This window comes from Erithacus rubecula (genome assembly GCF_903797595.1).
Source record: "Erithacus rubecula genome assembly, chromosome: 5".
Classification (NCBI taxonomy): domain Eukaryota; kingdom Metazoa; phylum Chordata; class Aves; order Passeriformes; family Muscicapidae; genus Erithacus; species Erithacus rubecula.
The window spans coordinates 4,267,578-4,282,406 of NC_136687.1; the positions used below are offsets into that span (position 1 = coordinate 4,267,578).

General features: G+C 46.4%; 1 protein-coding gene across 1 annotated transcript; it reads left to right on the forward strand.

Moving 5' to 3' along the window:
* The first annotated feature begins 5,870 nt into the window (after nt 1–5,870).
* LOC306802037 (T-cell surface glycoprotein CD8 alpha chain-like) lies at nt 5,871–13,603 on the forward strand. The gene is made up of 6 exons (XM_079305745.1): nt 5,871–7,709; nt 8,017–8,376; nt 8,956–9,039; nt 9,406–9,522; nt 10,439–10,469; nt 12,704–13,603. The coding sequence occupies exons 1-6, from the start codon at nt 7,664–7,666 to the stop codon at nt 12,747–12,749; spliced, it is 684 nt and encodes a 227-aa protein (XP_079161871.1). The 5' UTR covers nt 5,871–7,663; the 3' UTR covers nt 12,750–13,603.
* The last annotated feature ends 1,226 nt before the right edge of the window (nt 13,604–14,829 follow it).

Below are 14,829 nucleotides of genomic sequence, written 5' to 3' on the forward strand. Positions count from 1 at the left end.
GCGCTGTCACAGGCAGTGGTGGTGTCACCATCCCTGGAGGGGTTAAAGCCATGAGCCCTTGGGGACACGCTGCTGGTGCCCTGGCAGAGCTGGGTGCAGGGCTGGGCTCCATGATCTTGCAGTTCCCCTCCACCCTAACAGCTCTGTGACCCTGCTGAACCCACAGGCTGGTGCCAACCACCACGGGCACCTGTTTGTCCCATCCCACCCCTTCCTCCACAGAGAGCTCAGAGATTCAGCCTTACCCTGCCCCAGCTGCAAGCCACGCTGGGGGTTCTGCTCCTCTTCTCTCTCGTGGTTACAGCATCCAGCCAGGAGGCCAGGCACCCAAATCTGGTGTGCAAACACCCTCCCTCCCCACAGGGCTCGGCAGGGAGGAGGGCTGTGGCTTTAGAGACATCTCTGTCCCCAGAGCTGTGCGTGGGATCTCACCCACTACACATCCTGCTGAGCCCTGCCAGCACAGAGAGCCAGGGCTGGGGCTGTGCAGGCAGCATGAAATGCAGCACAGAACCATCCTGCTGGGCACAGAACCATCCCTGCTGGGCACAGAACCATCCTGCTGGGCACAGAACAATCCCTGCTGGGCACAGAACCATCCTGCTGGGCACAGAACAATCCCTGCTGGGCACAGAACCATCCCTGCTGAGCACAGAACCATCCTGCTGGGCACAGAACCATCCTGCTGGGCACAGAACCATCCCTGCTGAGCACAGAACCATCCTGCTGGGCACAGAACCATCCCTGCTGAGCACAGAACCATCCTGCTGGGCACAGAGCCATCCCTGCTGAGCACAGAACCATCCTGCTGGGCACAGAACCATCCTGCTGGGCACAGAACCATCCCTGCTGAGCACAGAACCATCCTGCTGGGCACAGAGCCATCCCTGCTGAGCACAGAACCATCCTGCTGGGCACAGAACCGTCCCTGCTGAGCACAGAACCATCCCTGCTGGGCACAAAACCATCCCAGCAGGGCACAGAACCATCCTTGCTGGGCACAGAACCATCCTTGCCTCTGGGAACAGGCACAGCATTCTCAGAGGAGCTGGGTGCACACTGCTCTTCCACATGGCAGCACCACAGCTCAGTGCTACCATAGCATGGAACTGAGGATCATTTAGGTTGGAAATGACCTCCAAGATCATCAAATCCAACCTTTGATCCAATACCTCAGTGCCAAAATGCAATGTCTGCTTGTTTTTGGAGCACTCCTATTGATGGTGACTCCAACACTGCCCTGGGCAGCCTGTTCCAATTCCTAGCCACTCCTTCAGTGATGAAACTTTTTCCTAATATCCAACTGAACCTCTCTTGGCTCAACCTGAGGCCATTTCCCCCAACCTATCAATATCTGACAGCTCTTCAGGCACAGCAGGGATGAGATGCTGAGCTCTGGGGGCTCCTGGCTTACAGGCAGGGTCACAGGAAGAACTGCTGCCATTCTTCAACAAAGTCCAAGTGCAAGCACCCAGCACAAGCATGAAGTAAACTCACTGACAGATGTCTTAGGGAGAGATGCTGGGCTGCACTGATGCCCAGCTATGGGGCTTCTCAACATTATGCCTTAACATCAACACTGAATGCAAAATTCAAGTTAGGATATTCCCTATCAGTCACTTAAAAAATATTGACACATAATATTCCTGTGGGCTGGGATTGTATATTCCTGCCCTGGGCAATGAGCTGCAAATGACATTCCTGTTATTAAAATACATGTCTCAAGTCATCTGGATGCAGGAGGAAATGAGTCAGAGCAGTGATAGAACAGCCATTACTAAAATAGATGCCTTTCCTCTGGTCCTTTCATTTTCATCTGACACCCATCACTGCCATAGGCAGGATAATTCTGATGCAATTGAAAATATGGGTGAGATCCTGCTGTGCAGAGCCCAAGGTGACATCCCAAGGAGATGCCAGGGCAGGGAAGCTGCCTCTGTGCAAATTCTCCTGGCCCCCAAACCTGGGTCACTCCTTGCTTTCCTAAAGCTGGAACACAAACTGAGGTAGCTGCCCAGGGTCAAACATGTTTCCTGGCCATTATCCCTTTTCCAAGAGGGATAAATGTTCTTCTGTGGAAAACCACAGGATCTGTTATTGGGATAAATGTCCTTGTGCAGGGTGAGCAGCTAAGGAAGATTAAAGTGTCCAGCATTAAAGAATGAGATAATTGGAAAATTAATAGTGTTTCAGAGGAAATGGATGTGGAGTTTTGTAACAAATGGCTTCCTTAAAATGACAGATTGTAATGAGATCTCACATTTAAGAATATAAAAATTACTGGTTTGGTTCAAAGCAAAAGTTCATCCAGACAACCATCCTGTCTCCAACACTGGCTCTGAGCAGATGGCTAAGTAATAATGACAAGAAAATCATATATGACACTCTCCCTTAATATTCAGTCTATTTTTAACTGAATAGATTTCCTGAGCCTGTTGTTGTCTGTTGAGTAACCCACAATGACCCTCTCTTCAAGCATTTGTCCAGGCTCTGCATCCACAGTGTCCTTTGTCAGGGACATCCCAAGGTGGAGGATTTTGATTTCAGCCTCACCCACCATCACCTGCTGCCCTTTACTCTCTCTATTGGAAAAGGCAGGGAATAATCAAACTCTCTCCACTCCTTTTCAGCCACTCCTTACCCTGGAGACCTTTAGTGTAAATCCATTTAAATCATGTTTTTAGAATAAAGAGTCCTAGCCATACAAAATCCACCCCAGGCCTCTGATCCTGATTTTGTCCTGCTCTGAACCTTTTCTTGCTCCACTACTTGTTATTTGAGTCCCCTCTGTGAGATGAGGGGTGAAACCAACACCCAGCATTCAGGATTTGTGCAGTGCACTGGACCATGCCTTGGCTATGGATGGACCATTGGACCACAGAAAGGCAAGGCTGTATTCTCTGCTTTATACCCAATTTCCTTCCTACCTGCTGACCTCCAGTTTGCTTTTCCTGTTGGACAAAGAGTTGATGTTCCCTGTCTTAAACTAAATTTTATAGGCAAGTCAGGACTGATTTTCCTTTCACACAATACTTCACAATCACCTACCCTTTCCCTGTATTGCCCAGTCTCTATAAAATCCTCCTGCAGTTCTGTATTTACAACACATAAATGCAAAGACATTAATGTGTATAAAAACAAAGTTTTCAGGATTTGTTTTAGATGTGATTTGCCATTTGACCTCTGAGTCCAACACTCACAAACAGGGAGTGCAGAAGATGGGAACAGTATTCACACATTTCTCTTTGCAGTACTGGTGGGGATCTGGCTATTAAAAGTGAAACTCAACACCACATATAGTTTGGTTTTTTGATGGCAGGAGAGCATTAAACCAGCTGCTGCTTTTTGATGCCACCATCCCTCCCACCCTGTCCCTTTAGATCAGGATATTGTGGCTTAGGGTTGCATCTTACAGGTTTAATTCAAAAGGGGTTGGGGCTTCTTCAAATAAATGCAAAACTGAGAAGAAATAAGCTGTATAAGCCAGTAAACACTATTAGTAGGACCACAAAATGGATGAAGAAAGTTGACTAGCAAGCCATGGGTTTCCATTCTGTCAACTCTGCCAGCAGGAGAGGTGGAGAGAAGAAATGGGAACCCTTCCTCCATTCCATTAGCTGCCACCTGCTGTGGAAATTTATTCCTTCTCAAAGATTTTATGAGTAAAGATGCACAGCAATACCCTGCTCCAGGGAAGTCCTCCTGCACCACACAGATGGACCCTGAGGAATCTCCACCAGGATTTCCTGCCCAAGGTCTTTGGGGAAGAAGGTCAGTGTACAGCAAAGAAGGAAACCAAACATGGCAAGATCTGGATTGGTGGTGACAGAAGACATCAACTGTGGGGATTGCACCAAGGCTATGAGACCCTGGAAGGGAGCTGGACTCAGGGGACAGCAATCAAACAGTGCCTTGAACCCAACAGAAATCTGATTGTGAGAATTGGAAATGAGATAATGAAGCCAGTTCACTTCCTAGAACAGTTCAGACCAAAAAATATATATGTTGGAGCCAAGCAGAAAATTTACCTTTTCTTAAGTCTATATAGAAATAGAAAAACTTTTTTTTTATTTCTAGTCTGGATCTGTGGTATTTAGATTAGAGAGGCAGAAAACCAGCCTAACAGCAGCTGGGGCACTGGCAGAGAACATTGTCACCAGTCCCCAAAAGACAGCATCACAAATTGCTGATTTACTGAACGCCAGCACAAAGGAGCTCTGCAGCACCAAGAGAGGAAATTTCCCTCCAGGAAAACCCTTCACACATCCAAGTTTCCTATCAAACTTTCAGCTGAGGTGCCAAGAAGCCTGGAGATGATGGAGATTTTCAAGCCTGTGGTCAGTTGCAGGGCTGCACTGAGCAGAGGTGAGAGCACAGGAGTGTTTGTGGTCTGCATTCTGGATTTTGAGGTATGTGACGTGCACACAGAGTACCCAGAAGAGTGGGCAGCATTGGCCACTGAGCTGGAAACACGTGGCTACAGTGGAAAAACAGTGTGAGTACCTGGTGGGTGACTCTTGCACTTGACATTCTGCAAACCCCTTTAATGCTGCAGCTTTGCAAAGAAAAGGGGGGAAGCAAAGGGCTCATAAACCACAGCTTCACTCACACCGGAAAAGCTGCCTGCTAGAGGCTCAACCTGGTGTTTTGCCCTCTGTTCAAAAAACAATGCTGGTAATTTGCAACTGAATTTTGAAATCTTCATTGAAACTTTCCATTCCTCATTATGGAAGTGGAATGGAAAGTTTTAATGCAATCCTTCAAGGGTTAAGAACAGGAAGAGTCAGCAGTGCTGTGGCAGAGTGCAGTCACCCCTCAGTTACCATCACTGACCCGCACAGGAGAACTGCACCTGCTCATCCTCAGGAATGTGGCAGCACTGCTTGGCAATGGGATGTCCTTGTGGAGCACTAGGGGACACCATGGGCAGCAGAACAATGGATCTGTGAGAGCACAGTCATTTGGGGGCTCCTTTTGTGTTCAGTGACCGTGGCAGCGCGACTCCGATGTCCCCAGAGCCTCTGTGGGACATCCAGGCAATGTCTGCTGTGACCAACACTGAGAAACTGAGGAGGTTCTTACCCCGTGAAAAAGACCCTGAGAGCTTTCCACAAAATGGCTGAGAAATCAAACATATCCAAAACTCAGCTCTGCTGCCTCAGCTCCCTCTGCTTTCCCATTCCTTCTTCATCAAATGGACGTGAGAAAGAGCAAATGAATCCTAAATTCACTTCCTGCCAAGCCCTGGTCAAAAACAGGTGAATCCTTGTTACTCTGTCTCATCCCTGCATGATTTTGTCTCTTGTGTCCTTGGTCCTGTCTTCTACTAATCATTTGACATGCATTAAATACAGACCAGTATATAAAGATAAACCTCAGTCATAAGCAACTTAGGCTGGAGTTCAACAGCAATCAGAGTCCTGTAACCTTAGCTGTAAATAAAATAAAATTTATATGTAGATTTTGGAGAAAAAAGAAATTACTTCTACTTTCTAATCAACCTGTCTGGTGTCCTCACTTCTCTTACATTATGCTCTGCAGAAGTAACTGGTTGTCTGAGTATTTTTTCTTCTTTAGTCATATCATATCTGTGACACTACAACAGAAAGTAGTAAATAGATTACTAATAAAACATGTTATTAATGACATTGATTTGGCTTAGGTCTTCAGTAAAAAAAAAAAAAAAAATCAACCTAGTCTAAAATACTGCATAGAGGACAAACAGACAAACCAGAATAAAAGAAAATCAAGGAGATTGCTTAATTAATCTGATTACCCACCTCCTCTCCCCCAGTTTTAGAGTTGGTCACCAATATTAAACTTATTACAACCAGTATTAAACTTGAAATTATTTATACTAGTGTTGATTTAAAATCAGAGTTTTTTTCCTGGAGGTTCTGCTTGTGTTTTGGAGAACTGCCTAATCAAATAAATAATTGCCACCACAACTTTATTTTTTCTTCTTTGTTGCTATGCAAAATAGAAGCAGCTTTGTACCACAGAACTCCTTATCACAGAAGTCAGTAAAAAAGTGATGTGTGACAGCCCTCCTGCAGCTGTATCTCCCAGCTGACAACAAGCTTTTGCCTTGCCTTTGGAGGAAATATTCATTAGCAGAGGAAAAGGTGGCATTACCTGGAAATCAGCTCAATCTGTGAGCAAAGAGGGCCAAGATCAAGGACATCTCTACACAGACAAGAGGAATATCTGGGCACCAGTTTGGTACCCTGGACTGATTCATATAAAATTTACTATTTGTAGGAGACAAGAAAGAAATTAGATATCCCTATTAAGAAAGGCAGTAGTCCTTCCTGGATGATCCCATAATGGTACAGGTTCTCCCAGCACATCCACCACCACATCTCTGAGGACATGCACAGCATGCTCACTCTACAGAATGAGAATCTAGAATTGATGAGTTTTTTGTCCCATCCTCATTGGCCAGCACATTCATTTCCATGCTCACTTTTATTTGCCTTATTTAAGGTAGACATCACAAGTCTGCCAGCCTAACAAAAGCATGAATTTCACATATTTCAGCACTCCTTACATGAGTTGTCTTCATTCACCAACATGTGTTGAAGCCCAGAGAAATAAAACCAGTTCCTAAACCATTTTCAGTGATTCAGGTCTGAGCCCCAACAGAAACAGCATCAAACCCAGCAGCACTTACTTTCTGACAGATCCAAGAAAAAGGGGCTTTCTTTGCAGAGGGGTAATGGGAAAAAAAAAATCAACAGGAAAGCCAGGAAGAAAGAAATAAATCAGACACCAGCCCAGCCCCTCATGGACAGGTGAAACTCTTGTGAGTGTGTGTTTAAAGCTCCAGGAGGCATCACCCATCCCCACGTGCATGGGGTCACTTGGAAGCAGCAGCAAGGGCCTCTCCATTGAAGCCCACAAGGTTTTTTTTTATTTTTTTGGCAGAGAGGAAGTGCCTGTGGTGAGAGAAGAGAGCCATGAGTTGCTAAAACAAACCAAAAGCAAACCACATGCTGGACATCGGGCACTCACGTGAAGGTTCTGCACAGACCACCTGCCCTGCACAAAGAGAGCTGCAATTGCAAAGAAGAATGAAACAAGGAAGAATTGCAAAGAGAACAATCAAGCACCTGAAGAACCCAGCTGTGTGCCAGCACCAGGTGTGCTTGGAGATAAATGAAATGTATACCTATGGCATGAAACACCTGTGTCTCACTTGCTGGGTGACAAAACAGTCTGGGCTCTGCCATCCACAGGAGACCCCTGAGTGTCTGGAGAGAAGGAGGCAGGATCCCTGCCAAGAAAAGCAAAGTGTGGCCTCCATCAAAGCCGTGGGACTCGTCCATAATTTCTGCAGAGCTGGAGCTGCTGTGGATCCCCAGCAGGCTGTGGTGGCTGATCCTGCCTGAGCCAAGAGCAGCATCACTCTGCATCTCTGGGGAAGTCATCCACGAAAAAGTTTTGAGGCACCATTAAGAACTGATAAGGACATATTAGCCCAAGCTCTGGACAAGAAGCAGATTTCTTCAGCAATCTTTCTTTTCTCATCACGGCACAGACACCGAGCATCACCCAAGAGGGTCCTGGTGACATCACATCCTCCCCAAAGAGCGACACAGCCTCCCAAGAGAAGGGACACAGATCACCTCAGCTGTGCTGTGCACAGGCACCCTAGGAGAAGATGGACACGTCTCCTGCCCTGCTCCTGCTGCTCACTCTGGGATTCTGTGAGTAGACACGGGATTGTGCAACCCTTCACCGGGAGGGGCAAGAAAACCCTTCCACTGAATCCAATACATTGGGTTAAATAACTGAGGGAGTAAAAAGCAAAGCAAAAAGGCTGACTTTGAGGTGTGCTCAGTAAGTTTGGAAGCAAAGGTGGCATCACCTCAGCCAGCAAAGGGCAGCTGGAGGGGTGGCTGCAGCACCTGCACTGCGGAGGGAGATTGGTCTGATGAGTGGTTCGGACAGCAGGGAGAAGGGTGGAAAAAAAGAGGTTTACAAGAGGTTCCAGCAAGGATTTCTCTCCTGCAGGCTGCCCTGGGATTTATGGCCAGTCCCTTCAGATAAAGGTCACATCTCCCAGGGACATCAGCCAGCTCCAGGTGGGACAGAGGCTGCAGCTGGAGTGTCACACTGAAAAGGACAGTGGCACATCCTGGATCCGCCGGGACAACAGGGGAACCCTTCACTTCATTGTCTTCATCAGCTCCACCTCCAGGATCACATTTAGGAATCAGGAAACAGCCACACGCTTTGAGGCAAGCAAAAGCAGCAAAATCTATTATTTGGCAGTGAAATCTTTCACACCACAGGACGAGGGCAGCTATTTCTGTGTGATGAATTTCAACCAAATGCTGTACTTCAGCCCTGGCCAGCCTGCCTTCTTACCAGGTCAGTAACACCTTCACCCAAGCTCACTCAGCCCTGCCAACGTGCCCAGCACCTCCTGCCTGTGCCCTTTGGAACCAGCCATCCCTCCCACAAACCCCAATTCCCTGCCTGCTTGCCCAAGGCATCCTGTCACCAGCCCACTGCTCCTCCTGCCAGAGGCTCCCTGCTTCCCACCTCTGCTCCTGGAACTGCTCCTGCCCAAAGCAAACACGACTGGGCAGACCCAGCATCACCTTCCCATCCCCACTTCCCCACCCCACCCATGGCTCTGAAGGGAGAAGATTAAAGCAAAATCCACCATCACCCCCTCCCTCCTCAGCACACACAACTCTCAAAAGTACTACCAAGCTCAGGGGGCTCAGGCTTTGTGAGGATGGTGTCAGAGTGAGAAACAAGGAGGCTGCAGCTCCCTCTTGCCTCTTGGGACACCCTCCTTGGGGGAGTCCCCCTCCAATGAAGTTCTCCTGGAGCTGAACTCAGGAGCACATGTGCCCTGGCAGGGCTAAGAGAGAAGAATGGCAGCAGACATCTGTTTCATTGTATTTCCCTACGTGCTGAATTCATCCATTTCACTTACAGCCACCACAGTGGCACCCACCACGTGTCAGCCCACTACCAAGGGTGGCACAACTGAGGACCCCAACCTCAAGACTCCAGATCCAGGTAACCTGCATGGAGGGAGGGAGAGGGGAAGGGCTGGACTCTGGTCCACTGATACCAACGGGGATCATTTTGGGATTGGGAGGGAGAGAGAAGATCCACAGAGCTTCTTTATCACAGATGCAAGGATTAGATTCCAATATTTCGTTCAACCTAAGAAAGGCTAAATATGACATAAAAAGCATGAGCATGCTTGGGCACACCAGGAACATGGGGAGGGCGGGTTGAGCCTTGGGAGCTGGGCCTGCTTTTAGAAAAATTCTGCCCACATATCCTCCCTCGAGTCCCCAGGAAAATGATTACACCAGAACAGTCTGTAACATCAGCTGGGAGCATCTGGTGGACACTCCATCTTCTCTATTCCTGCAGAGAGAAGAATGCAGGAAGATCTGAACTTCTTCTGCCATATCTTCATCTGGGTCCCCTTGGCAGCTGCCTGTGCCCTGCTCCTCATGGCCCTGGTGATCACCCTCGTGCTGTGCCGACGTAAGGCTCACCACAAACCCTCCAGCTGCACCTCTGCCCTGGGACCACAGCCCTGCCCTGGGGGAGATGCTTTGGGAGGCATGGGATGATCAGAACACAGCCAGTGCAAGAAAAGGACACTGTTAAAATCAGTGTCTGTATTTTAATCGTCCCCAGTAGGATTAGGATGAGGAGGAATTATCAATTTAGAATCACACAGTCAGAAAATTATTTATGTTGGAAAAGACTTTCAAAGAAGAAAAATAGATTAGAAAGAGACAGTACTCTGTCAACTGTCTTGGTTCATAAATGGGTGTGTCAGAGGTCAAAGTCCCAGAGTCTGAAACATTCTGACCTGAGTAAATATGCTCCAGCAAATGCTGAGTCCCAGGAGCACCTCGAGCTGGAACCAGATGAGAAACTTCATTACATCATGATCAGTGAAAAGCCCTCAGCTGCAGGTAATTTCTGCAGCAATTTCCAAGCCTTTCAGGATGGACTTTTACCTTAGTCCAAAATGAACAGCTGGGTGTTTTATTTTGCTGAATATACCCCAAAGTAGCAGCTAAAATTTACCTTGGTAAATGAGACATGGCATCACTTCCACTCACCTGCTGCAGAAATAATTGCTGCTGAGGGGTTTTCAGCAACATGTCAAAGTCACTGGAGATAGCAAATAGAAATAATTCACCCTCAGTGTTGCCAGGCTGACCCTGCTGCTGATATTCATCTTAAAGATGAATTCATAAAAATATTTAAGTGGATTACAGGGGTAACATGAGCTGCAGCACCACTCCCTGGCATGTATTTCCTCAAAAATAGGCTTGGTTTAAAGATATCAGCTGCAGAGGAACACCAGCCCTACCTCACTGGAGTGTTTCTTCCCTGAGCTCTCACTTGGCACCTTTGAACTAAAACATTTTCTCTCTTTTCTTAGAAACCAGAAGACGAAGATGCAGGTGTAAGAGGTGAGTGACAGGCATTGTCATTTTTCTCTTCAACTTGGCAACATCTCACCCTCAAGAGATAAAGGAGGCAGGTGACAAAAAACAGCCTAAAAATTCTTCATCTGATAGAAGATGGTTGGGAGGAGCCTGAGCAATGACTTAAGGGCAAAACAGAACAAGTTTATGGGTCCTCTATTTTTGGTTTTGTATGGAGCTTTTTGTCTCTTTGGGCTTTTTTTTGTTGTTGTTGTTTTTCAACTATTAAGTCATTGAACTCTGACCCCGCACCAGAATCAAAAACAGAAAGACAGGAAGTGTTTGTGGAGCCCAAAAACTTTGTGCATCACCCAGTGCTCATAACTAACCACATTTCTGTGCTTCCAATGCATCATTCCCAACTTGAGTTTGGGGACGACCACATTTCATCTCCTCCCCTCCCCACACCATTAATTTGATTTCATTACTGCATATTCAGACATCCCCATGGATTACATGTAAGCTCCTGCATCCCAAATCCCCCTCTGCACCATTTTGGACCAGCAGCACCAGGCTTCCTGCCTGTCTCCCCAAAAGGCCCTGAGGAACATTGGCACAGAGGCTGCTGCAGCCTCTCATGACTCTCCTGAGAAACATCAGTGCAGATGGAAATAGACTGAGGGGTAAAACAGCTTCCAGGGCACACAGGAACCTTTTCTTTATGCTTTCCCTCCTGCCACCCCTCACCCTGAGTCACCAGGAAAGCACAACCAGACTGAGAATTGCCATTTCCTGGTTTGGAAGAGAAAATGCTTTTTGCCCACCCATGTTTTACTTTTGCAAATCAAGCTCCCTGCAGCTGGTTTGCTCACCTCTCCTGCTCTGCAGGAAACCACTTCTGCACTTTTGCAAGCCTTGTGCACCCTGGGGCTTGTGGCAAGAGAAGCACCAAGAAATCCCCACTGCTGCTCAAGGGCAGCCAGGGCTGGGCTAGTGCTTGGAACAGCTGGGTTGCCAAGAAAATTTGAAACAGCATGCTCACACCTCTGGAGCCTCATTCATTGCCAATCAAAGCATCTTTAAAATCAGATAAATTCCTGTTCCTTGTTATGCATCCATGGGCTTTTTAGTACAAGAGGTGATTGCCACTTAATTCTCCAAATTAATACACTCCCTCCCCAACAGTAGTAGGAAATGGATCCCTACAAATTTATTTTTCTTTAAAAGGCAGGTTGCATTTTTTTAACTGTCTGTAAAAGGGAATAGACTGTCATTTTCACAGGGGATATTTATTACACCCAGCACTTTCCTGATCCTCATCTGCCTTTCCAGGGGAGAAACGATAAGGAAGAGCTCTTCGTGCAGCCTTGCTTAGGAGAATGTTTGCATTTTTCACTTATCTCAACCTCTCTTGCCAGCTCTGTGCAAAGATGTTCTGTCTCTGTGAGGATGAAAACACCCTGCAGAGCTCTCCCACTCTACCCTGGTGCAGTGGGTACAATACAGAGGTCTCAGGCAATCACCTCCTCAAGGATGCCTCTCCTCCAGCAGCCCCAAACCTGACTGAGCTCTGGTTTTAGCCATTGCACCATATTTCAGTTTTGATTTAGAGAGGAAATTCCTGCTGCTCTGAGCAGCTCCTGCTTAGTGAAAGGGAGTTCTTTGGAAGCTGACAGTGCAATTTACTCCCTTAAAGAGCACCCCAGGATCTGGCCTGGGATCCTTGCTGGCAGCAGGATCTACAAACTAATCTTCCCTGAAAGGGGGTGCCGAATCCCCAACTCATTAGATATCAGCATAAAACTCTCAACTGATGGAGACCAGTCATTTCTATCATTTTGGGTGCATGTTGGCTGTCTGGAAAGCAAATCCTTTCAAACTTCTCTGCAGGAAACACGTTCCAACAGGAAAAAGTCTCTCTGAAATGATAACACCCTGTCTAACTCAAAAAACCCCACAAACTCTGAGCTCTTCTATCTTTATTCTTTTCTGAATGTAGAGAAAAGCTTAATGAGATGACAAGAGTCAGAGGTAAATTTTAAAAGCCCACTTTATTTTTTAATTAGTATTAGATTGAGCCATCAGTGTATCAGATACAACCTTCTGCTGTTTGTCACTACAAGAAATGGTGGCAGATCTTTCACTTGCACAAACAGGATTTAGGAACCCTTTGCAGTCTCCTCTGGGAGGTCCCTGGCTGCAGCCCAAGGCTAAAGGAGCCTTGATTTCCTTCTTGCTCCTCTCCCATCTGAGTAACCCAAACCCTCTTCTCTCTGCAGACCTGCAAATGGGAAGCCCCCTGTGAAACCCAGGACACCAAACTAACACAGACCAGCATCTGCTCCTTCTGCCCTCTGCATCTTCTCCTGGGAGCTGTCAGCACAGAAATCCATCTCCTACACTATCCACAATGCCACAGCACCTCACCCCCTCTGCCCTGGCAGCTTTGATGGGACAGAGGGAGCACAGACACACAGACAAGCAGCACTTCCCTGGGAGCTGCAGGGTAAAAACAGCTCCTTCCAAACCCTGACCTCCTCTGGCAATGCCCAAAACCACCCCTGCTCCCAGTGATGGGCTCAGGCACAAGAGCCAGGCCAGCCCTGATGCTGACATGCCCCAGTGAGAAGCTGATGAGAAATAAGGACAGGAGTTGGACCTTTGCTCAAGGCTGTGTGCAGTGTCCTCCCAAAATGCAGCCACAGGTGGAATTTGCTACACAAAGCCTTAGAAATAATTCTCCTCACTCAATACATGATCTTGTTGTGGTACCTCTCTCCTTGGGCTTTTATTGTTTCATGTAATGGAATACAAGACTGCATTGAGAAGATAAATATGGATTAAAGGGCCTTACTTTTGAGGTTTTTACAGTCCTGGGGGCTACTGTTCACTGTTCCCCTCACACTTGTTCTGCTGCTACCTCTGATCCACCTATTTCTGCAGGAGTTTGGCCTGAGTAAGGAAAGTGGGATTTGCTTTCTTTCTGAGTGAAATGCCTGAGTGATTAAAAAAAAAATCTTTGTTTTGGTTAAGCAGGATTTTTAACATGTTGATATTTTGGGTACATATTACAGACTCCTGAAAATTCTGTTTTTTCAGATCTGTATTTCATGTAAATTTTTCCTTAGTATACTTGCAATTTAAGAACTGAGACATAAAATAAAATTATTCTAGTCAGATTCATGACTGTTCTTTCTTTCTTTCTTCAGTTCCTAGTCTCAGAAAAGCTAAAATCCTTCAGGAAGATAATAAACAAAGGGTTGAAAAAGTCTTGGCTAAAGGAAAAGCCAGTGATTTATACATCATCCTGAGCTTTAGGGTGCAGACTTCAGCTTCCAGCTTAACAAAGCCTAAAATCATCTAAAGGCATCTTCCCAGGCATGTGCTGATGGGCCCAGTAACACTCCCACATCCCAGGAAACTGCCAAGAAAGTGCCTGAGATAAAGAGTCTGCGGGTTCTCTGGAATTCTTGTCACAGGGCTGATAACAACCTGGCAAAGAAAAGAGTAGAAGAAACCCTTTGATAGTCTCCTCTGTAAACAAGATGGGAAGGAGAGAAAAATCAGAGAAAAACAAAAGTTCTTCCAAACTTACTTGTTTGCAAGGATTAAAAAAAAAAACCCTACAAAAAATTCAGGACTAGATAAGTGTATGTAAACAATAGCAGGCAAATACTGAATGATAACTCCACAGAACTACACATGCTATGAAGAAAAAATAACAGAAAAGCCCCAGCATCAAGGTTATTAGGTGGTCTCTTCTTGAACTAGTGTGAGCTAAATATTTTCACTGAAAATAATGTATATAACTCCGTGTGTTTCTGCCAAAAGCTATAGGTCTTTGCTCATATTCTCATATCCACTTTTTCACATTTCACATCACACCACGTTCCTGCAGCCCAGGCAGAAGTGCAGTGTGCTCCTGCTCTGGTACTGACCCTCACATGCAAATCCTCTTCAAACAGAGGAATAAATAGAAGCAGGATCTGTTTGCTTTAGGAATTTTTATTTGTTTCAAATGGGTTGCTTGTTGTTTGTTATTTCAGAACATACCTGATCACTTTTAAGCCCAGTGCCAAACTCGGGAGGCTCTGGGGTGGCTCCTTCCTCCCTCAACACACCTTCACACTGATCCTCCAACCCAAACTGCAGGGCACAGCTCACACAGCACCACTGACCCTCACACATCTCAGCACCCAGCAGCAGCTTTCCCCAGTCTCCACCACTCTAATGCCCAGTGATATAAACGCAGTTGCTAAATAATTTTCTATAACTCAGCTGTCAGTAAGCAGCACAAACAGCAGCACTTGTATTCTGACAGACCCAGGAATCAAGAGGCTTCTTGACAAAGGATTAGTTTAAAAAAAAAAAAAAAATCAAACTAAAAACCTTACACAGAAAGATA